This window comes from Anabas testudineus, chromosome 13 (assembly GCF_900324465.2).
Source record: "Anabas testudineus chromosome 13, fAnaTes1.2, whole genome shotgun sequence".
NCBI lineage: Eukaryota > Metazoa > Chordata > Actinopteri > Anabantiformes > Anabantidae > Anabas > Anabas testudineus.
The window spans coordinates 17,759,369-17,783,156 of NC_046622.1; the positions used below are offsets into that span (position 1 = coordinate 17,759,369).

A 23,788-nucleotide genomic window follows, 5' to 3' on the forward strand; every position below is an offset into this window, starting at 1 on the left:
TAACTGTATACAGAATTACATAGAAAACCCAACAACCCCACTTAAGCATCACTAGGCGACAGTGGCGAGGAAGAAACTCTCTTTAGAGGAGGAAACTTCCAGCAGAACCAGGCTCAGGGTGGGCGGCCATCTGCCTCGGCCAGCTGGGGTGAGTGGAAAGAGGAGAGAGAAAAGAACAGCAGGCAACAAACATCAACGACAACAAGCAGCAAAAACATTGGGCAGGTTGGTAGGGCTAGTAACTGCACTCTGGAGATATACAGCTCCAGGGCCGTGGATATCTGCAGAAAAGTACAGAGAGAGAGACAGAGAGGAGGAAACACAACTACAGAGAAAAAAAAAACAAAGTTCATGACAGGCAATGGTAGCATTTGAATGGATAGGAGAAAGGAGAGGAGGGGAGGGGAGAGGAGACACACTGGAATCTATTTGATAGAAAAGATTTAAACCAGCCTATTGTTGTTCCTTTAACCCCAATGACATGTTCCAGTCTGTGTGATAAAATGTTGTGATCTATAGAGTCGAATGCAGCACTAAGATCTAACAAGTGGAATATAAGAGAAGTCTGTTGCCTGACGCTAAGAGATTGTTAGTGACCTTTACCAGTGCTGTTTCTGTGCTACGGATTACTCTATATCCTGACTGGAAATCTTCATACAGGTTATTCCTGCGCAGCTTGTCACATAATTGCTTTGAAACTACTTTTTCACGAATTTTATAGATAAAGGGAAGATTGGAATTGGTCTATAATTTGCTAAAACCCTGAGTCCACAGTAGGCTTTTTGAGTGAAGGTTTGACTACAGCAACCTTAAAAGCCTGTGGTACGTAGCTTGTTTGTAAAGATAGACTGATCTGATCAATTGAACGGTCGTGCTGATTAAAGGTAAAACATCTTTGAGCAGTCTAGTCGGGATGTACGAGTGAGGTCTAACAAATGAATGAATAAGTGTAATACACCTGTTGAGGCTCTTAGCTAGCATGCCTTTGAACTACCTGCCTCTCCTCCTCAGCAAAGTAATCCATTAATGTAATTTCACTTTATTTAATTTATCTAATGAAAATGTATGCCTTAATTCAGCATTAAACATTTCTAAATGTGACAGAGTTAACGGGAGAGATAATTTGGTTAGCTACAGGCTACTGTTTTCATCATTAAGTCCACCCTAATCACCACCATCCTTTCTGTATACTGGCACAGATTCACATCCTAGTGCTCTGCATGCCATGTGTGGGGTGTATGTTTTTGATGCCTGGTGCCTGCATATGACAGTTCCATCGGCCGTGAGCAACCGTCCACTCCTCGCCGTCTCATAGCATCTGTGGTGTGTGTGTGAGTAAAGGCCAAGAGCCACTCACTGTGTATCCCCTTCAACGCAGCTCCCAGCCAGCTCTTCTTACTGTCATAGTGTGACTTCGAATATGGGGCTAAAGAGAAAGAAGCATTTAGTTTGCGAGACCGGCCTCTGCTTTTACTCCGGGTTAAGCGGGGAAGAAGGATGTTAACTGTACAGTGTCAATATGTGTTGTGAAAAATAGTGAACAGCTAATTTTGCACGTTTTCTTTTTTTTACATTATTGATATCAATGGTTTGGTATCATAAAGACTTTCAATACCAAACATCCACTGGTTCCACTTGTTACACTTTGCAAATGAGATGTTAGTTATATTTTGTTTCATTATGAATTGAATATATCAGATCTGATATAATGTGGAATTTGTAGAAGCAATCTTGGGCCCTAAGAAACTGTAATGGACATATTTGACTATTCTCTGATGTTCTTTGATTGATGAAAATAATCTTTAACTTTTTTTATAGCACTTGCAACCACTATAATCCCACTAAATCATATTCACTATTTTGTCAACAGTTAAATGTCATTGTGTGTCAAAAATGATTCTCCTGTTCTGAGATTCTCCATTACCAACATCCCTCCACTGACTCACTTCAACACTTTTTTTCCACACAACAGTGTTCAGGGAGCCCTATACAGTCCGAGTGGCTGACCAGCGCTCCATGCGAGGTAATGTTGCCGTGTTCAAGTGCCTCATCCCCTCAGCTGTCCAGGAGTACGTCAGCGTGGTGTCCTGGGAGAAAGACACTGTCTCCATTGTCCCAGGTAGGAAATTCGACCAATAATAGTTGGTAAAGCTTCACTACAACATCTAATAACTCAGTTTGTGGGCAACAGCACAAACAGCATGTTCACCTTGTGTTACTATCCTTTTGAAATTCAGCTTCTCAGTCTGAAATGTAGTGTCACAGCAAACTCTGCTTGTTGACCCTGTGAGTTATATTTGGATAAGTGTGTGTCCGCTGTGTTTGACCAGTTGGTGGATAATAATGGAAAGCAAATGATCTAATGTCATAATAATATGTCAGTGGACATATTAGAGAACATTTGCCCTTGTTATCTTTAGACTGAAAAAAACCTAAGCCACAAATCCTGAAACTCTGAAAGTTTTACATTTAATCATTTAGCATGCCCAACAATCTTCAGAGTCTATAGAGAATGGTCCGAAAAACAGAAGCGACAGTGAGCGACAGTTCTCTGGGCAAATATACTTTGTTGATACCAGAGGTCAGAGGAGAATGACCAGACTGGCTCGAGCTGATAGAAAGGCAACAGTAACTCGGATATTAAGGAATGCAGAAAGGGCATCTCTGATAGCACAACACATCGAACCTTGATGCAGATGAGCTGCAGCAGCAGAAGACCACATCGAGTGCCACTCCTGTCAGCTACGAACAAGAAGGCTGAGGCTACACAGGAGCTCACCCCAACTGGGCATTGGAATATTGGAAAAAGTGTATGTTGGGCCCTCAGTACCAACCGAACACGGTGTACCTGGGTATTGTTGCTGACCATGTCTATCCCTTTATGACCACCGTGTATCCACCTTGTGAAGGCTACTTCTATCGGGATAATGTTCCATGTAACAAAGCTAAAATCACCCTGAACAAATTTCTTGAACATGACAATGAGGTCCGTGTACTTAAATGGTGTCCACAGTCAAGCCAATATAACACCTTTGGGATGTGGTGGAAGGGGAGAGTAGCATCATAAACTGTGTGATGCTACTATGTCACTATGGACCAACATCTGTAAGGAATGTTTCCAGCATCTTGTTGAATCTATACCACGAAGAATTAAAGCAATTTGGAAGCTATGCTGTTCTAATCCAGTACTAGCAAAGCGTACCTAATAAAATGGCTGGTGAGCGTATATGTGTGTGTGTGAGACAGAGAGAGAGAGGTGGAGAGAAGGATAGAGGGGTGTGTGTGTGTGGGCTGGTGGGATCTAATTTGATGAGTGATAGATCTGTTTAGCTGCTCATCACAGTCACTCAGAAGAGAGCACCACACATCTAGGGCTCTGCTGTGTCTGGAGCTGTTCTCTGGGCTTCATCTGATCCTCTATTCAAATCATGTGATGTTTAACTGAGGAATAATATTCACTTGAAACTGATCCTCCTGCGTGGTGCCGCACCTGTACATTTGTGTTTATGTGTGCTGTGAGTTTGTGCAGGTTTGTGCAGCACAGTGTTAACATTTGCTCCATGGAGCAATGGCAAATTGCAGGGTGTCAGATGAGACGGCTTAGGTCAGATGATATGTATTGCTCCCTCTGCCCCTTATCTCGTTCTCTGATACCGAGCACCCCTTTTATCTCTCTCAATAGTGTGTGCGTGTGTGTGTATAAAGGTGCGTGCGCTTGCATTTGTGTACCTCTTTGCATGGCTCTGTCCTTCACATGGGAGCACTCATTGATCCAGCACAGCTGTAGTGAGTGTGTGTGCGTGTGCGTGTGTGTGTGTGTGTGTGTGTGTGTGTGTGTGTGTGTGTGTGTGTGTGTGTGTGTGGCCGTGGCCTGAGGGGGGTTTCCAGTCTGGATCGATAAAGCTTGCTGTCGGATTCCCCTCTCTCTTGTCACGGATCCCTCTGTGTGAGAGTGGTGAGACCAGGCCAGTCTGTTTAACTGATAGCTGTGTGTGAGTGTGTGTTTGTAAAAGCCACTTTATCATGGCTGTGTGGTAAGAGCTCTGTGGGAGTATGGTATTGATCAGCTGATGGACATGCTCATATGAACAAGCAAGAGCATGTGTACACGTACACACACACACACACACACACACACACACTTTTTTGCAGGAGCAGCTTTCTGTGGCTAACCTCATAAGAGCATCCATAAGTGTAATGTGTAAAATCATTTGCCCTATGATCAAACTAAGTCTACATGCAAAGTTCACACAGTTATCAACAGAAAAAGTGGCTCCTCTTTGGGTTTTGTTAATCACTGAATAATTCCAGATACTTTTTAAACAAAAATGCCAAACATTGTCTTATTCTCGCTTAATCAACGTGAAGTTTCGCTGATTTTCTCTGGTTTGTATCTTAGTAACTTGAATATTTGGGTTATGGGTTATGAACTGTTGATTGAGTTGTCAAGGTGCCACTCAAGGGTCTGGGACATTCTGAATGGTATTTATTGCTATTTAGTGACATTCTACAGACAAAATGATTAAATGATTAAATGATTAATCCAGCAGCATCTGATTTTGTATGTGGACTAATTTTAAGGCTTTACTGTTTTTCCATCTTTCTCTGTCTCTGTCTCTCTGCACTGTTCATGAATAGGTCGTGTTAGTAACACAGTGTTCCTCTTTTTCTTTCCTTCCATCTCTGTCTCAAAGCCTTCACTCAACACTTTCCCTCCCTGGTACAGACTGGTGGCTTGTGTCAGCATCGTGGTCTTTCACACACACACACACACACACACACACACACGCACATACTGTACACTGTATACTTGCACACGAACGGCCCTCACATGCTACTACACTCCGCCACACACCTTATCCTTCCATCCACTCCATCAATCAGCTCCTGGTGGCATGGCATGTACAGCTTTCTCTCTTTCTTTCAGCAGCACTTGAGATGCTCGAGTGGTTTGCCATTTATTGGGGACAGTGTATGCCAAGATATTGGCTTGATGGGATGACACATGTCACACGGGCGACTGTGTTGGTCAATAAAGCTGAGTTCGAATGGGTTTTGATGAAGAGGCAGGAGTGTGTTTGCTGACAGCTGGCCTCACTGTGAGATGACCCAGCCTGGGTGTCATGTCACTATTTTGACAGCCAAATCTGTTTGCATTGAGGCCCGTTCATGGAGCGATGCGGTGGGGGGAGCAGCAGACAGACAGACAGACAGAGGAGGGCTTTGTGTGTCGACTGGCTATCCTGGTTTTTACTCCCCTGTCATACCTCCCCTTCTCCTGCTATCTTTCTATCTAGCCATGTCTCATCCTCTAATTGATGGTTTGCTGGTGTTGCCGTCAGATAGGAAATTAGCATTTGTTTGCTTGTCAGTTAGGGAACTGAAAGAGGTTGCTCTGTTGACGGATGTGTATGAAGGAACTTCATCTTTGTGTGTTTGTGTGTGCGCGTGTATGTGTCACTGTTAGTATCCATCTCCTCCTCCAGTTGGAGCTTAAAACAGTGTGAATTTATCTGGTCACCATGGTAACGGGTGCGAACCGGCGGGCGGAATGAGGAAGGTGTGAGGATGCATCGCTGCCTGATTTTTATTAGTGCATCACCACGGCTCAGCACTGCCACTCACACATGCTCGTACACACGCACGTGCGCACACACAAGCAGTCAGAGGACATGACTGATTATTTACAGTTAAGTGACAGGTAGTGTAGATGTCCATGTCATCACTGTCAGGAGAATAAATCTTATCTCCAAATGTGGAGATAAACCTCTTCTTCTGTCTTACATGGTCTGACTACAGTTTTAGAAGTTCTAAATTTCATGGTGCATGGGCTTGAATAAGTTGATGATGCTGCATGCGTGTGTGGTTGAGGTTTGTGGGCGACAATTTGTACGAGTGCAATGTGGATTTCATGAAGACCGATAAATTGCCTTGTCCAAAATATCATCCTTTGATCCATCATTACAGATAGGCTACTGTTGATGTCAGCCAATAAGAAACTGATTTGCCAAAGGTATGCCTCCATGTTGTGGTTACCACAACACTGTTGTTGTAAATTAAAAACATTGAACAATACTGTACATCAATAATAATTTATTTTTTTTACAATGCTAAGACACAAACACCACTGTCTGTGTGCAATCGCATTAGAGATATATTAAACTGATACATGGCATGCTTAATATAAATAAAAGAAAAACATGGATAGTTTGAGTCATTATACATTAATAAATCAGTAAGAGGAATATATACCTTAACCAAAATGTTATGTCATAAATGTAATGACTATTACATAGATAGATAGATAGATAGATAGATAGATAGATAGATAGATAGATAGATGATGGAAGAGTTAAAAGGGAGTGAGAGTGTGACGTCTGTGTTTTTGCATTCATTGATTGAGGTTGTTTAATCCCTCTTCTCTTTCACACACACTGCCTCTCTCTCTCTCTGTGAAGTGTAGCGTCACCACAGCTGCTGCAGCTTCTGTCCCAGTCTCCATTTTGTGGCCACTCTGCGGAGGCCCCCTCGCTCCCTCTAAACCTCTGCCTACCCACTCTTCTTTTAACTTTAAGAGACGGTGAAGTGACAAAGCATCATCTTTTCCTTCCACTCCATCAAACCTGGAGGTAAACAACAGATAGACACAAAAATGGCAGAATAAGCAGAAAATGAAAGACAAAGTGGCACAAAAGCATGACATGCTAAATTATGCAGATGGGAAAGTGGGCATAGGATGGACGAATAAGGCGGAGAGGTATATAAGGACGTGTAAGAGAATGAGCAGATGGACAAAGAAAGAGGTGTGTGTGATGGTTCTTGCTGTCCTTAGCACCCCAGGGAGGAAGAGGGGGACAGGGGCTCTAAAGCTGCTGTGTCGTGCCATTAAAGATGCATCTGACAAGTGCTTAATGCCACCCTACTCCCTACCCCCCTGCCCCAGTGCACTCTCCCATCCTCCCTGCTCCATCTCAGTTTCTCCTTTAGACTTTTTTATTCACCCCAGTTAGTATCTGACCATTAACCATTATGCACGTCGTGCACATCAGTGTGTGTTTGTCTTTAGGTTGGTAACAGTTTGTACCTAGTGTGAGAGTGGGGGGGTGGTGGGGGGGGGGGGGGGGGGGGGGAGGGCAGGAGGTAGCTGTGCAAGGGAAATGGGTGGTGTTTACTTATTGATGTGTGTTTATGGGCTGTGGTGTGTGTGCGTGTGTGAACCTGGCAGTGATGCGTGTTAGGTTGGGTTATTTATTCAGCACTCATGTTTGGATGTTTTACAGAGAGAACAGGTGCAGAGCGACTCTGAGCTTGCTCTGTTTGAGCGGAGCGTGTGTGTGTGTGTGTGTGTGTGTGTGTATGTGTGTTCAACAGAGGGAGTGAGAGTAAGACACAGGGGCATTCACTGCTGTCCGAGCAATGATAGGGCCGCAGTGTTTATCTGTGTGGATGACATGATTTGAGAGTTGAAAGGAAATGATTTGTAGCTTTCAAGATCCACTGAGACATAAATGTCCAGGTTATTTGTACAATGAAAAAAGACATGGATGGATGCATGAATGGATGGATGGATGGATAGACGGATGCACAGGAACATGGACGTTCTGTGAGATTGAAATGGCGGGAGAGATGGAGGGAGATTGAAGGAGGGAGGGAGGTAGGAAGTGAGAGAGGGCTGTGCACGAGGAGAATTTCAATGGCACTCCAATCATGCAGGCAGTCTCGTTAGCCCAGGGAACATTTGCATAGTGCTTCGGCGAATTCATTTGGCCTTACTCAGAGAAGATGGCTCCCTTTCCTCTCTGCTAGGTATTCATTAACCACACACAGCGAAGGTGTGCACGAGTGCACGTCTGTGAATTCGCATGTGCATTTCTGTTTGTTTCGCAAATGCTGCATAACACGATTTTAATCTTGGACTGTATAGTCCTTGTTGTTTGTGAATGGGAGTCTTGTTTGCTGTGTTGCAGCTGTGTTGTTGTGTGTTGCTGACTGATTAGAGAAGTTCATTGTCCTATCATCCTGCATACAGTATTTGCTCACAATGGTAGTATGAACATGTCATGTACAGAGTTGCTGTCGGATATTTTGCCAATGCACAAGCGACGTCAGAGCATCACGTGATGTCCTCGTCCACGCCCTCTTCCTCTAACAGTGATGTTGTGCCTCAACTTTGTGCACTACCAGTGACACCTATCCATGTCTACCTCCAGCAACTAATGAGGTAAAAATAAAACGCATGATATTTAGATATATACTGTAGGCCTTGACTAATAGAGATCATGACTTGCCTAAGAAACACGTTACTTAAAGGGTGGGGTAAGATTGCCTGTGTGTCATTAGGGAATGTAGAGTGGGGTAGTATCAGTGAGGGGGCACAACCAATAAGTGAAGATGACACACATAATGAAGGATACAGTGGATGTGTTGTTTTAATTATCCCACTGACACCGCCTTGCAATCTAATGTTGTTTGACAGTGCACAACAACCATGCTGGTGAAGTGTTTCTGTGCATGTGTGTGTGTGTGTGCGTGTGTTGTATGTATGAATGTGCTACATTCATACACACATTTGAGCTAGAATATGAATTTTGCTTTGAATTGGTCTGTTTTTGAACACGTCATTTCAAGAATATGCACTTTTCTATAATATATTTTATATTCTTGCAACCTCTGTTTTATAGGGTCTCTACTCTACTCTACTTTTATCTAAAATAATTAGCTCTAAATAGTAGACAAGCTTATGTACTATTTAACTTAGTTCCTCAGTTTTGTTTTTAGATCTACTTAACGTACAGTTAAGTAATTTTTGGACTTACAGTTAAATAGGTCCACAAATAAGAAAAATAGGAAATGAATGCAAATAAACTGATGTCAGCAATGCAGCTGAAGTGTTGACACTGCAAATGCTTCAGGCAGTATCAAGCAAATGATGAATTAAAGGATGTTTTCACTGTGTGTGTTTTAAAAGAGATGATAAGAAACAGAAGAAAGAAAGAGAATTGAACATTATGTGTCTCTGTGTCTGTGTGTGTGCATACTCACTGACATGCATGTGCTATTGTGTATTTGTGTTTTAGTAGCATAGTGGGGGCAGGGCAATATGAGAGATATCCTGCTCCAACACATCCCCTCTGGAGCTGACTTAATGACCCGTGACCTGAAGATGTACATGCTAAGGAAAAAGACAGGGCAGCTGAGGAGGGACAAAAAGGGAGGAGGAAAGAAGTGGCGTGAGGAACCAGGAAGAAATTGATGAAAACCGCAGCAAATAAAGCATGAAGAGGGATGCAAATGTGTCCTGCATGACCCCCTCCCCTGGCCTACACACACCCTCACAGGGATGTGCCCTCACCTGACCAAATCATATTCATCATGTGCCAGTGCTCCCCCTCCTCACTTCTCTTTGTCCATCTTCGCCGCTTTCACTCACTTTTCCTTATTCATTTCTTTTATCAGGCTCATAAATCACAGCTAATCAAAGACAGGATGAAGACAGCCAACAGAGCTCTGACATGCAGCCCACAATGGACACGGGCAGAGGCAAAGAGATAAAGAGAGAGAGCCTCAACATGAAAGGACCGTGAGACAGAGATAGAATAATTCAGGAGGGCAGTGGGCAGAAGACAGGTGAAACGCAGCAGGAAAATGGATCTTCTGTCCCCATTTCCTTGAGTTCTTTGCCATCTTGCTCCTTCACTCCAGCCTCACCTAACCCCTGCTATATCTGTTAATTAAAACAGTGTATCTGTGTGTGTGTGTGTGTGAGCCCCTACTTACCTCCTCTGTGTGCAATGGTATCTCTCTATTAATAGCTAATCAATGAACTCTCTGGGAAGTGTGGGGTGCCCTGAGGACTCCCGCAACACCTATTCCGGCATATCAGGACACGCGGACACTTTTTCCGCACATAACAATAGTTTGTAGAAGGAGTGGAGGGTAACACGTGTACAGTAAATCAGATTTTGCAAATAGCATTTTTAAAGCGTGATGCAAAATGATGCAAGAAGCTCTGATCTTTTATAGACAGTTTCAGATTTGTCCCCGTATTTGGTTTGTTTGCATCATAAATGCACTCTCTCTCTCTCTCTCTCTCTCTCTCTCTCTCTCTCTCTCTCTCTCTCTCTCTCTCTCTGCCTCTCTCTCTCTTTTACCTCCGCCTCCTAGGCTTTTCTTACTGCTTGACTTGACATTTATTCCAAGCGGTTATTAGGAGGTTATCAGGCCCACCTGACCGCCTCTTGTTTTGCATCATTATTTTTCCTTCCCCTTTCTGCTGTTTCCATTCTGTTCTCCACTCAGCTCTCACTTTCTGTACCTTAGCTCTTGGTATTTTTAAGTGCAGTCTTCTTCTTCTTCTTTTTTTTTTTTCATCTGTTTTGTTCATGTGCCCAGCCATTGTTTTACAGTGCCCAGGGCAATGCAGGTTTTCTGTTTCCCTCACTCTGTCTCACTGGAGACGTTGTTTGGAAACAGCTGTGAGTTTCAAAATGTCTTAAGAGGAATCCTCCATGTATTTTCTTTTTTCCTCTTTCCCTTCTCCTCGACTTTAGTCAACACTCATTGAGCTACAGTAATGACTCACTCCTCCACAAGCCCCATGTAATGTGTGCTCTGCTATAGTCTGCTATAGCCAGCCAAACTGCCGTCCAGTGCAGCTTGTGTAACTCATTGCTGTTTTCTAAGGAACAGAAGAAAAGACATGTTGTTTGCATGTCCAGTAAGTTTAAACTAGGTTGTCTGGGACGCCTAGCCAGGAAATAACCCAGCTCATTATCTCTTGTAAAACCACAACTTTCATTGTTTCACTTTAGTAAACATGAATACATAACATAATGAGCAAAAGTGATTTCAATATAGCATGATAGTTAGTAACTGCTACATAGAAATGCAGGTAGACCAATGTTGTTATTTAAAGACCCTATCTGCAAAAAATGTTTGTACAGCTTGTACTTACATGTACATGTACATTGTGTCAGCACATAAATCCATCCAATAATTATGTTCCCTACAAAAACATAATTAAATTTGCAGTTTAGATGCATATGAATGTCCTTTTTAATTTAAAAAGTTACATTAACAGTTTTCATGCTTTAGGTCCAGGCAGATGCGAGGACCCAGTATCCTGTATTAAGGAAACAATACAGGATTCACAATTCTATCTCCTGGAACTATGATAAAAGATTGTGGACATTTGTATCATGGCTTCGGTCTGGGTTTCAGAACCACTACATCCCTACAAACCTGAATGACTGTACTTTTGACTTGACCACAATTCAAAGCTACCAACAGCTCTTTGCCCAAGAATGTGTGTGTGTGATAGAGACACAGAGAGAGAAGACGATCTCTCTTACCAAGGCTTCCACAAAACAAAGGAAAGGAGGGGGCGAGGTGGAGAGGGTGGTGGAGGTTGGTGGGGGGTGGTAAACAGAAAAAAGAAAATGTAATTTGAATCTCATATACATTTCAGTTGAAATTCAGTCTAGCCTTGGTCCATTCTCTCTGGAGATGTCCACACACACACACACACACACACACACACACACTCTCTCTCTCTCTCTCTCTCTCTCTCTCTCTTTCTCCTTCTCGTGTGGACAAAGCTCTTGTGTACAAGCACAGATTGACAGTTGAGTGCTCACACTACAGCTCATTCATCTTTGTTGACTACCTGTCTGCTGCCAAGTTGAAAATACAATGTATGTCACATTCAGCCTCTCCACATAAAATGTATTGTAAGTGCTTGGCCACTTTGATGCTGCAAGTACAACATTAGGAACAGCAAATCAGGCAAAAACAACAAGCTGTAAGTAGTAAACTGATTTGTCCTGGCACTCATTCTTTCTCCATACTTATCTACCCTTTTTCCTGGGAAATTGTGTTGTTTTAAACTGCATTTCCAAGTTAAATTACATGGTCTAAAAAAAAAAAAATTGCATATCAGTATCTTTTGTCTGTTTTGTCCAATGACCACAATAAAAGTATCTGGACACTGGCCTTGACCTTGTAACTTTTTCATGCACATGGTGTTCCCGCTGTTGGAGATCAGTGTTGTGTAAGTGACATTTATAATGTTTGCAAGTTGCTGTGGTGTAATACTATAATTTGGGCCCACAGACACACAAAGGAAGGGTTACATATCGCGTGCTGACAGTGTTAAGAAAATACACATTTTTTTTGCAACTTGTCTCCCTCTTAAAGCACCCCCACTCACCAGCAGCACTCGTCTCCAGATTTGCCGTTTGTGTGAGAGTGTGTGTGTGTGTGCGTATCTCGGTGTGTGTCTCTTTTCCTCTGCATAAACAGCGTGCCCTTCTCTTGCAGCCTGACAAGTGAACGCCTTGTTTATTTCTGTTGAGAGGAAAACAGACGGGTATTTATTCCTTCGCTTCCCTACCTCCAATTCTTTCTCTTACTCCCATCGCCCTTCTTTCTGACATCATCAGTCACACACAGAGCTGTAGCAGAACGCCGTACGGTAATGAGCTAATACTTCATCCAGGTGAGGTTGTTTGAATAAGGACAGATGAGTATAAATGACCTTCATCAGGATTTATTGTAGTTTTTATTGCCATGTAGCCAACTTAATGCAGCAACAACTTATATGACTTATGTACAGTATTGGTGTGTGATTTTATGTGGACTAGAGAGAACATATGTATTTTTGTCCAGTATGGATGAAATCATTCTCACTTATGTTTGAACAACTGCTCTAAATTCTCTAGCCTCTTTTAGTACACCTGTCTTGTCTGTCAGCAATTAGGATATTCTTTTATGGGCTGAATGCAGATTCAATTTCATCCTGTACATAGAAATATGAGAGCCTGTTATTGTTGAGCTTACCGATGAATGTAAATGGACTGTAGTCCACTAAACAGCTTGCCTCCATCAGAAATAGTTGGTTTAAAATTACCTTCAGGTGATGTGTCATTTGTCTACATTCTCTCTCCCATTTTCTCTTTTTCTTACACTTGTGTTAGAGAGTTACAGAAATTTCATTTAGCAATTTGAAACATTTCCAATTTCCAAACATAATCCAATGTATGTTGTAAACAAAAACACTCATCACTGTTGCTCTGGAGTCTGACGTTCCAGCATCGCTTTAGTATCTGTTGCTATGGAAACAGGCATAAACGATCACAGAACTTCGAGTTCCCAGGGCCTCGAGCCAAAGCTGCTTCTTCATACATTTAAGGACATTTAATAAAGCTTGTTTTCACTTTGCGTGACTTCCTACGCAGTTGTGACTTCATCAGTATTTCCTCAGATTTGAAACCTTAATTAACAACAGGTAAAATTAGATAAATGTATTTCTGTTTTGCTGCTCAGCTTCAGACAAGCTGGTCAGTGGTCCTAACCAGTGAACTAAACAGCTAACCAGTCAGTAACTGTTCACTTAAAAAATGTGTAGTAAAGCAATGTCCAAGAGGATCCTCAGTGAAGACTGAAACAGGGCAAGTGCATTAGCCATCTTTAAAGTCCACAGAAGGTTAGTGTTTGATACTCAAAACATTTTGCAGTAAGCTTATACAAACGGCATATTTACTGTGTATGTTACCCGAGGGTACGTTGTTTGTGAGAGATACAGTAGGCTAATGCACACAAAGGACTGATACAGAGAGTTGTCTCATTTTGGAAGTTCTTCTTTTGTACTTAGAGACTTCCTCTCCAATAGATGTCAGCAATAAAGCTATAAGAAAAGCTTGACTAAAAGCGCGACCACTGGAGAAGCAGATGCTCAGGTTCACACGTAGGACATTACATAGCGCAGCAGATTCAGCTTTTTGAGATGGTGAGGTGCTCACTTGTTTTGATGCAGTCTGTCAATCCATCATTTCAATTCTTTAAACGTAGTATTAATATTTGGTTAGTACTTGTGGAAAATACAAATACTATCTGCAGGTTTGGAAAAGTTTTTGCTTTTCTTCTTCTTTCACCCAATAACTAGCTTTATGCCTATAGTACAATACCCCACAGTCTGTCTTCAGCCTGAACAGAAATAAGTGGATATATACACTGATGCTTGGATGGGTGGAATGAAGGATGAACTCTTTTTCATGAAATACATTGAAAATAATGGTGATGAATCGTTGTTATGGTATATGTTGCAGATATCTAGCAGATAACTTAGCACATGCAGAACAAATAACTACTGTATATTGGATATAGCTGCTACATAGATGAAGGTATCAGTAAGCACTAAAATCCTTTTAAGGAACATGTCCTGATCTCTCATTTCTGTCTATTTAAGACCTCACAAGAGTCGCTGAGACCTCATTATCAACTGGAAGTCTCAGTTTCCATTTTTGATCCATCCTTCACCAAAAGAAAGTGACCTAATTTCTGAATTATAGCAACTCATTGGGTGCTATTATGATCACTGTATTTCCACAAACAAAAGTCACCTACCTATTACGCACACAGTACACAAACTCCGAAAGGCTGAATGGCAGGTGGAGGGGTGGGTAATTGTGGCATCAGTGAATAACCAGTGGACATGACTGTATGTTTTCCTCGCCAGAAGTCAACAGTGCGTAGCAGCATTCCACTAATAGGGAGAGTGGCTCTGCATATACGCAATGTGTTGCTGTGCAGGAGAGAACTGCCACCGTCAGTGTGTGTGTGTGTGTGTGTGTCCTCACACTGTCTTTGTGGATGAGTTTGTAAATTTATGAATGCATATGCACGCTTGTGTGTCTGCGTGCAAATGTGTTTTTGTGTTTGTTCATGCGTGCTTGCCAGTATCCAGTGTGTACACATGTTTACGTGCAGCAGTAATATTGGGGTTTGCTGACAGATAGAAGATGAGGACGAGATGGATTGAGAGAGAAATAGAGAAATGGGGAGAAGAAGGGTAAGATGAAGTGATGAGACAAAGAGCGGTTGCCGAGGAGGGAGTGATGAAGAGAGTGAAAGACAGAGGAGTAGGACTCTCTAGAGAGATGCACATGGGGACCAAAGACACATTCTGCCACCATAAGCATGTTTAAATTTTGAACAGGCACTTAGGAAGGACAGCACAGAAATGCATATTTTTCAAAGAGGTTCGGAGCAGGCACTTGTGGGTAAAGCAGTGATTTTTTTTTTTGTGCGTATGAAAGAGAAAGAGGTGTTTAAAAGAGGGGAGAGAGCAGAAAAGAGTTAGAGTGGAGGAAGGGAGGGAAAAGAGAGATGCAGGCTTTCTTAATGGAGGTGTTTTTGCTTCACTAATTTTAGGGCCCATTTAACAGAGTGTGCTCCTCTCTCCTCTCCCACTGTCTCTGCCTCCCTCGCTCCCCATCCTTCCACCTCACCCTCTCCTCTCTTTCCCTGCGTCTCCAGTTAATTTAATGAAGGGCTGCCCGATTGCTTTTAGCATTAATATTCCAATACCAAGTGATGTAAATAATGAATGTAACCTCCCTTTATTCTCTCCCTCACTCTCTCACTCCCTGGATGATGTTGAGCCCCATCTGTCGTCTCTGCGGTGGCACAGAGCACTCCCCAAGGATGAGAGGGAAAAGTGGGATAAGAGGGCAGAGAGAGAGAGAGAGAGATAGAGAGAGAGCCAGAGAGAGGAGGATGAGAGGTGATGAGAGGTGTGTCTACAGGGATAACGTGAGCATTTCTTCTGCTTAGTGTCAGCACTGAGATTTTGTGGCTGTCGCAGATTTAACTTTACACCTTTTAAATATAGTATCAGTAGATTACTACAGTATACAATGTGGGTTTTAACAGCCTCAAACTGCTGTCCAGGCTGCCAGGTCCATGAGACAGACTCTACAGTGCCACATGTTTAGGATTTTTTTCTTACATCTTGCACACAAATGATCTCCTAAACCATTTTCCCTCTTCCCTCCTAGAAGAATCATTGCATTTTCTCGCGAACCTGCAAAAATGGAGCATAAAAGCTGAATTTATCTTTCAAAAACATAATTTAGCAAGAAGCATCTTACTATTCTAACTTGTCAACATAAACACAGATTGGCTCAGACCGCCTGCTCCCCTAAGTTTTTTTTTTTAAATAAACAAACTGTGGATTGTTTGTTTTGCACTGTGACCTTTAACTTTATACCTATATAATACTTAACATAATGTGAAAGATTGTATGCTGCTGTGGTCCAAACCCATGCTTGGGATGAGGGTGAACAGAAGAAAAGATTATAAGAGAGACAAGTTGAAGAGCTGGTGTCTGGTTTAGACTGCAGACCTCTTGCAAGCTAGTAATGAGTGGAGCTAATTAATTTAGACTCAGCCAACAGATGGCTAAAGCCACATGGCAACCGCTAAGGGAGGTACTCCTCTTTCCCCTTACTCTCTTTTTCTCTTTCCCTTTAACTGTCTCTGTCCATCTCTCCAGCAGCACTCACTCTGTAGCCTCTGAGCCTGCATGTGTGTCTTCGAAGTTGTCACCAGCAGAGTATTTGATCGATCTTCAGTGAGCAAAGGCCTCTTGGGTAGACATGGGAGCTCTCAGGCTATTAAACAATTATCCACTCTCAAGGTGGCCACCTCAACCTTCAACGCAGGAAAAGATAGGAAGAGCGAGTGTGTTCTCCAGGTGTGTATTTGTTCCTGCAGGTAGAGGAGACTGAATGAAATGATGTGAACTGGATGGACTAATGCTGCACGAGGGTTTTGGCATTAATGGTTACATTTGTCTGCAGCTTTGTTAACTCTTGTCACTATCATTCCAACATCATATTGTGACCCTGCCCCACCCCTTACACAAACACACACACACACACACACACACACACACACACACACACACACACACACACACACACACACACACACACACACACACACACATAAATGCTAACCACTTAAATCTCCTCCTCTTACAATACCGCCACACACAGAGAAGCCACACTACAACCACTCTGGTGTTTCTGCAACCAAAGCCATTTCTGAGGAGTTTCCCTGAGTACTTGAGTGGGAAAACACATTAAAATTTAACTGGAGGAGGAGAGAAGGAAAGAAAGAATGAAAGAAAGGGGACACCAGAGTGCTGGCACACACGCTATTCATCCCCAATTTTCTCTCAATCTCAGTGCTGTGCCTTTTTTTCTTCCTTTCTGGCTAAATGATGAGGTTAAAGGATGCACGGGGCATCCAAGACTGACAAAGACGAACACAGAGGAGAGTAGAAAAGATGATTAAACATTGTAAATATTATAAAAAATCACTACAGAGGCATCGTTCTAGTAGATGTTTGACAATACTAGGTACAGTGAACACCGAGTAAATGGAAGTAGTACAAATTATAAATCTTTGTGTCACCAGTCTTTCTCTGGTGGATATCCTCCTTCCTGCCAAAGAGCAAATGTCAGAAGGTGCAGAAACCAAAACAGATAAAAATGGAGAAGGGGGATAGACAGAAATAAAAGGGGGGAGAGAGTAGTGGACAGATGGGGGAGCTGGCAACCACGTGGCACACTTTGCATGGGAGTGTGTCTGACACACAATAGTGGTAATTATCTTAGCCGTGGAGTGCACAGAGGGCTTGGCAGTATAGGGTATGATGGGGGGCGTGGAGGGGGGGGGGGCGAGCAGGCAGTCAAACAGTGATATGATCATAGTCCTTTGTGTGAGCAAGAGCAGAGGGCAGCTCAGTGTCAGCTGTTATTGAGTGCTTATCCCCCAACGGCTCCCCTATGCACAAACGCACACACCAAATGTAAAGCCATGTCGGTAAAATTATACTATTCATGCTCTCGTGCTCGTCCACTTTCACACTTTCACACGTCAGTTGTCTGCAAATCCGTCAGTCACAGCTCAACAATGTGCATTGTTTAAATCAAACGCTATGCCTAATCTGTCATGCTGTGAATGGTTGCTAGTGGTTGCGACAGGTGACAATTTGATCTAATACAAAGCCTCCTGATCACTATGGTAACTAGTGGTAATGTTATAGTTGTCTTAAGTACATGCAATGCAGGCTTTGTTCATTCATCAGCTGTTGTCCTGTTACCTACTGTACATACGATCTGAAATTCCTCATTATATAGAGGCCAACATCTCAGAACGTGTGTTTTTCTGTGTGTTATTGAGAACATTTGATTTGTTTATATCACACATTTGCATTATGGGGACTTAACTTTCATTTGTGGTCACAGAGATGGAACGAACTAAGCAGTGGCTTTTGTTTAAGTTTAGCATTGCACACAGGAATGTGGTGGGTATGTTAAAGTCAAATCAAATATATGTCCTGTGTGTGGTATATGTGTATATGGTCTATTTCTGATGTTGAAACCACCCTTTTTCTTATCACAGTTTGTTTTATTTGTAACATCAACCTGAAAAGGAATATTCGTTCAGTGTGGATTGTGGCTGCGAGTGTGTTTGTGTGACAGTCCGCCACTCTCAGAACGTCCCAGTGGCTTGATCTTTCTTTTTCTCCTTGTTAAGTTGGTCAACGGCCTTGGGACAAGAGTATTTGTTAAGCACAAATAGAACATTTTTCAATTCACACACTTTGCACTGCATGCCTAGAGTGAATCAGGGTCAGTTCACTCTGACTTCTTTTCTTTTGCCATGGTATGCAAGCAAGTCACCACTAAAATTTATATTTTGTACTTCGTATTCACCTTTAGGAATTAATTTTATATCATTGTAAATTGATTTTTTTTTACTCTAAATTAGCAATTTAAAGTTGTCACCTTGGGCTCTGGGAATTTGTGATGGACACTCATCTTTACAAGAGACTGAATAGATCAAACTGTGAACCAAAAAAAAAAATGTTTTAAATAGAAAGATGAATCCATAAAGAAACGTTCTGATACCGATTTTTATGTCCTATGAAGACAGAGGCGCAAGCAGATGGGCATAGTGCTGTAGTGTAAGACAAAGGACAAGGGATGGACTTATGCCGAAATATTAAAGTTAGTGGTTTGTGGGGATAAGCGCATAGTGTATTGTTGTATGGAAGACTTATAAATAATTCTCTGGCCTGGTTTTGATCCTTTAACCCAGAGGAAATCCCATAGTTGACCAGAAAAATACACATGAAACATCTTCAACTGTAGACACCTCTTAAGACATCTCTCCTTCAATATAGCTTGACCCTCTCTCTCTCTCTCTCTCTCTCTCTCTCTCTCTCTCTCTCTCTCTCTCTCTCTCTCTCTCTCTCTAAGCTCTGCAGGGATCAGCTTAGCTTCTACACATCCTCAATGATAAATAAATGTTTCGCTTTGTCTCCTCATCAATGATGCAGACGTACTTTAAGTGCTGCTGTGGGGGCTGAGATTCTTTGTCTTTCACTCTGTTGTTTTTTCTCCCTCACTTCTTCCTTCACCTTTATCCCTCCATCTGATAGAGGGGAGGAGGCAGAGAGGGTGAAACACAGAAAGGCACTCAGAATCTCCTCCAGTTGTTCAGGGCCTACCTGTGGCTCCGTGAGAGAGAAGAACGGGTTTACCTGAGCAACAGGAGGCGAAAAAAGAAACACATTTAGCATTTCAACTTTGTTTTGATAATTATTACCTGCTGCAATTATTACTATTGGTTTCTGCTAGGTTATAGTAGTATTAGTATTAGTAGCTAATGATGCATCATGGTTATGGTTCAGTGGCTGGAAACACATTTTTGCCCTAAACTTTGGATGAAATATAAAGTAATCTGTGTATCATCCCATACTGCTGAGATGCACTCTCCATTGTAGGTGCATCCATTTTTCTGCATTTTATGTCTGCAGCACTGCAGGACCGTACTGTACATAGACATGTGTGTGAGTGTGAAGCTTGTAAATGTAACCTGACAGTATAAAATGCCTAGAAGAGTGTGTCAGCATTTGGTGAACAAAGCTGCTGTATCTTGTGTGTCATTGTGGTTTGTGGGTAAGGAGCCACTGCGTATCTGATGTGATGTGCAGTGTATGCTGTGTGTCACAGCAGCACAGCTGATCCTCCATGAACATGCCGCTGGACACCTGTGTATTTGTGTGTTGTTGTATGCATGTGTGTATGTAAGGGACAGGCTGCCTTGCATCACTGTCACTCCCAGAGACAGACACTGACGTTGTTTCACACTGACACTTATCTGACTCCACTGTCCTTAACTCTTACCCTGCTCCAGGCAGATATATGCGTTCTTGTGTGTCGTACAGTCACATCACATGAAACCATGGCACCCAAACTGTGGCCTAAAGCCCATTCCTCTCCTCCACCATCATTTTTTCACTCCCTCACTTTTTTATTCCTCGCGTTTCTGAAACCCTTCAGCAGTCTGGGTACCTCTTTAAATCCAACTAATTGATTAGTGGACTTATTCTTTTTTGCAGGCGTAGTAGCATTTTGTGTGTGTGCAAGCGTTGGTTGGTTGATCTGTGTAGGATCTACTGCTCTATGTTGTCTAATGTTTAATATCTGCACTCAAACAAATAAAACTCCAGTAGATTTTTCTCATTGCTAATTTTGATTACGCCTGAATATAGAGGCTGCAAACAAACAACTGAAAAATACTCAACTAAATTAGATGGCTGCCATATTACTGCCATTAGTAGCAGCCCATTACTGACCCCAGCAGAGGTTTGAGGGTCACAGTCTTATGTCTAGATTGCTCGTGTTTTTATGGTACCAACAGTATCATGAACGTGAGGCCAAACTCTGATCTCTTATGAAAGAGACAAAAGGTAATAATGACTTTGGGCTAAACGGAGGGCCAGTAATCTGCCCGCTAAGTCAGCCTCCCGGTTGTTATTATGAACTGAGTCACAGAGTGCTTGATGTTTACCTGAAGTGAGCAGGGCTGAAGAGAAATGTTCTTTATTTTCTGCTCTAGTTCTGTAACAAAAATACAGTCTCTGATGTTGTTGATGCTCTGAATTCATGAGGTTAGGCCATGGCACTCGCACGCACACACACACACGCATACACACACACACACACACACACACACACACACAATGCACACACGCAGACAGCAGTCATGTTCTGCCAGCACTCCTTGTAATCCCTCAGACAAATTACAACGTCTTCTCCTCCTCCTCCTCCGTTCCTCTTTTCTCCTTTTCCACCTCCCTCCCTCTACTCCCTCCTTCCAGCTGCAATTGGATTTGGATAAAGATGGCTTTTCCTTTTCTTCTGTATTCTTCCCTGCTTTGGCTAAAGAGGGATTTGCCCGGGGAGATTACACGCAATCACAGACACGCGCGCACACGCGCACGCACTCACAGACTGCAGCGCGGAGACACTGCATTTGAGGAAAAACATCTTCACTAACAAACAGCGCCCCCCCCCCAACACCCCCCCGCCCCTCCGCACTATAGCGACAAGCTCCATAGCCAGAGGTCAACAACCTCTCCTGCCTTTGCTGTCTTTCACTGCTTTGCTTCTTCATCTCTTCCCACACACTCTGCCTCAACAGCTTTTTAACTCTTTTGCACCACTCTCTCTCTCTCTCTCCTCTCCGTCTCGTTGGTCCTCTTTACGATTCCTTCTTGCCGTCCTCTCCACCTCCTTCATTCATTCCTCCTCTCCTCCTCCTTGATGTTTTTATTGCCCTCAGTGCTCATGTTTAGGTCAGAGTAGTTTTTTTAGATTTCTCAGAGGTCAGGGGCAGATGTCCTGCCACTCCAGCGTCAACAGCTAAACTTGTGTGTGTGTGTTTGTGATCTACTTCTGTGTGTGTGTGTGTGTGTGTCTGAAGCTGTGTTATGAAGTAGAGTCCGTCGGTGTGGCTGTAACAGATAACTCAGCCATTTTGCACAGTGTAGTTTGCATAGTATTAGGCTCTTACCATACACTGAAAAAGGACATCTGCCACCAGGGACTAATTTGTGTGTGTATTTTTGTGTATTTTGGAATAGAGGGGGCTGGCGGTGGTGTGACTGAATAATTGAAGGGTGGAGGCTGCAGATGGTCTTTAACCCTGAACTCAAGACAAGACAATAATCAATATTTAAGCAGAGAAGGAATGATACACTACACACACGAACGCTGATATACTGTCTCTCACTACATGGCTGTCAGTATGCATGATATATGGGGTGCGCTTTTCTGCACACCAAGGGAATTCATAGTGTGTGTGGAGAGTGGCAGCAGGAGTTTTGAACAAAGATTTGTACGTTTGTGTGGTATATGTGTGTTTTTCAAGTAATTTCTGTTACATTAGACTCCCAGTGTTGTTTTTGCATGCAAGTGGCCGGCCTGCGAAAAACGCATGAAAGTTGTTTTGTGCAGACTCTGTTTCTATGCAAATATGTCATGATAATGTGAATGTGCCGTGGAGAAGGGGGCTGCACATCCTGTATTTTGAAAGAAACAGACAGTTGCTAAGAACCACAGTGTCTTCCATTTCTCCCCCTTTCTTTCTCTCTCTCTCTTCCTCCCTGGGCCACCAGTAGTGGTAATGGGGAGGGACCTGTCAGCTCACTTAATGCAGCTAATGTTTGCCTGCGCCTGGGGACACAAGCACAGAGACACACACAGTCCTGACACACACAGCGCTCCGCTCTCTCCCTCTGTCATCACTCTGTCACATTCCCTCTCTTCTGCCTCCTTCCCTCGCTCTCCCACTCTCTTCCCTCCCTGCGTCCCTCACTCCTTCCCAGCTTTTTCTCCCACACTATACTGCGCCCAGTCGCTTAATATTTTTCAGTTTTGTTATTCTTCACAGTGTGAAGCTCTTTAGGCCATGGCTATTATAATCACCTTCACCTTCCATGTATGTTGTTATTCTAAATTACCACTCCATTGCAGTGGTGGTGAAGTGGTCTTTTTAAACTAAAAACAGTGTTATTCACATGATGGGAGACATCATTCTATATTTTCTGTATGCTCAACAGATTCCTGTATGTAGCACATGGCCACAAATTCATTATTCTTACTAAAGATGTAAATATCTGAAAGGTAACAAAACATGACAACACATGACATGAGAACACAAAGGATTTACTGCATCAGGATGGTAAGTGTGGAATTGACTCAGTGACTGTGTTCCTCTCAATGAAGGAACATGTCAGCTGGTGCAACTGTGACTCACTGATGTATTTTTAATAGTTTATGAATGGACTTCTATAGAAAACCCTGTAAGAATAAGCTGTACCCCCCTGTAAGCTTATTGTGGATAAAGGAATTATTCATTTCATTTCTTTATGATATTTGTTAACACTAGTTATATATAAAGTCACCAGCCTCACGATTTAAGGCCAAAGTAATAAAAATTGTGTAAATTATCTTTTCTTCACTATAGTGGGACCATTGCAAATAAAGAAAAATCCTTTTGAATGCAGCGCTTTGTTTTTTTCTTGTAAATACCTCTATGGGCATGCATCTGCAACCAAACATAAACAAATACAAGCCAGCGGAGAGTGGAGGAAACAGCTACAAGGACAGGCAGCAAACCTTAATAAAAACAAATGGCTTATAGAAGCAAAAAAATACTCTCTTTTTCTTATGCTCCTCCTTTGCTGCTGACTCCCTCTATCTATTCTTTCCTTACGCTCTGTCGCTCTGATGAATATCACCCAAGCAAGTCAGAGATGCAGAGGAATCTCTCTCTCTCATTTCCCACCCTTCTTTTTCCCTCTCCTTATCGCTCCTTTCTTTCTCCTCCTGTTATTCTTTGCCCCCACTTCTTTCTCTCCTTCTTCCCAATTTCCTCACCTACCTTCCTTTCCTTCCTCTTGCATATGTGGGTCTCATTCTCTCTCATTATGATGATTTGAGGTTCAGCTTCAGTTGCTGGCCCATTAAAACCAAGCAGCAGCAGTACGCCCTGCCTTTCTTTCTACTGCAGGCAGACAGCTAGGGATTCTCATAAGATGGCCTCTACTCTGCATAAAGCATTAAAACCTGAAATACAAAAATGG

General features: G+C 42.6%; 1 protein-coding gene across 2 annotated transcripts in view; it reads left to right on the forward strand.

The window, feature by feature from the left end:
- Nucleotides 1-23,788, forward strand: part of LOC113168799 (Down syndrome cell adhesion molecule-like protein 1 homolog) — an 84,166-nt gene that overhangs the window by 15,575 nt on the left and 44,803 nt on the right. For both annotated transcript variants that reach the window (XM_033326297.1, XM_026369810.1), the window contains exon 3: nt 1,973-2,119. In XM_033326297.1, the coding sequence (XP_033182188.1) occupies nt 1,973-2,119 (147 nt within the window). The remainder of the gene's footprint in view (nt 1-1,972; nt 2,120-23,788) is intronic.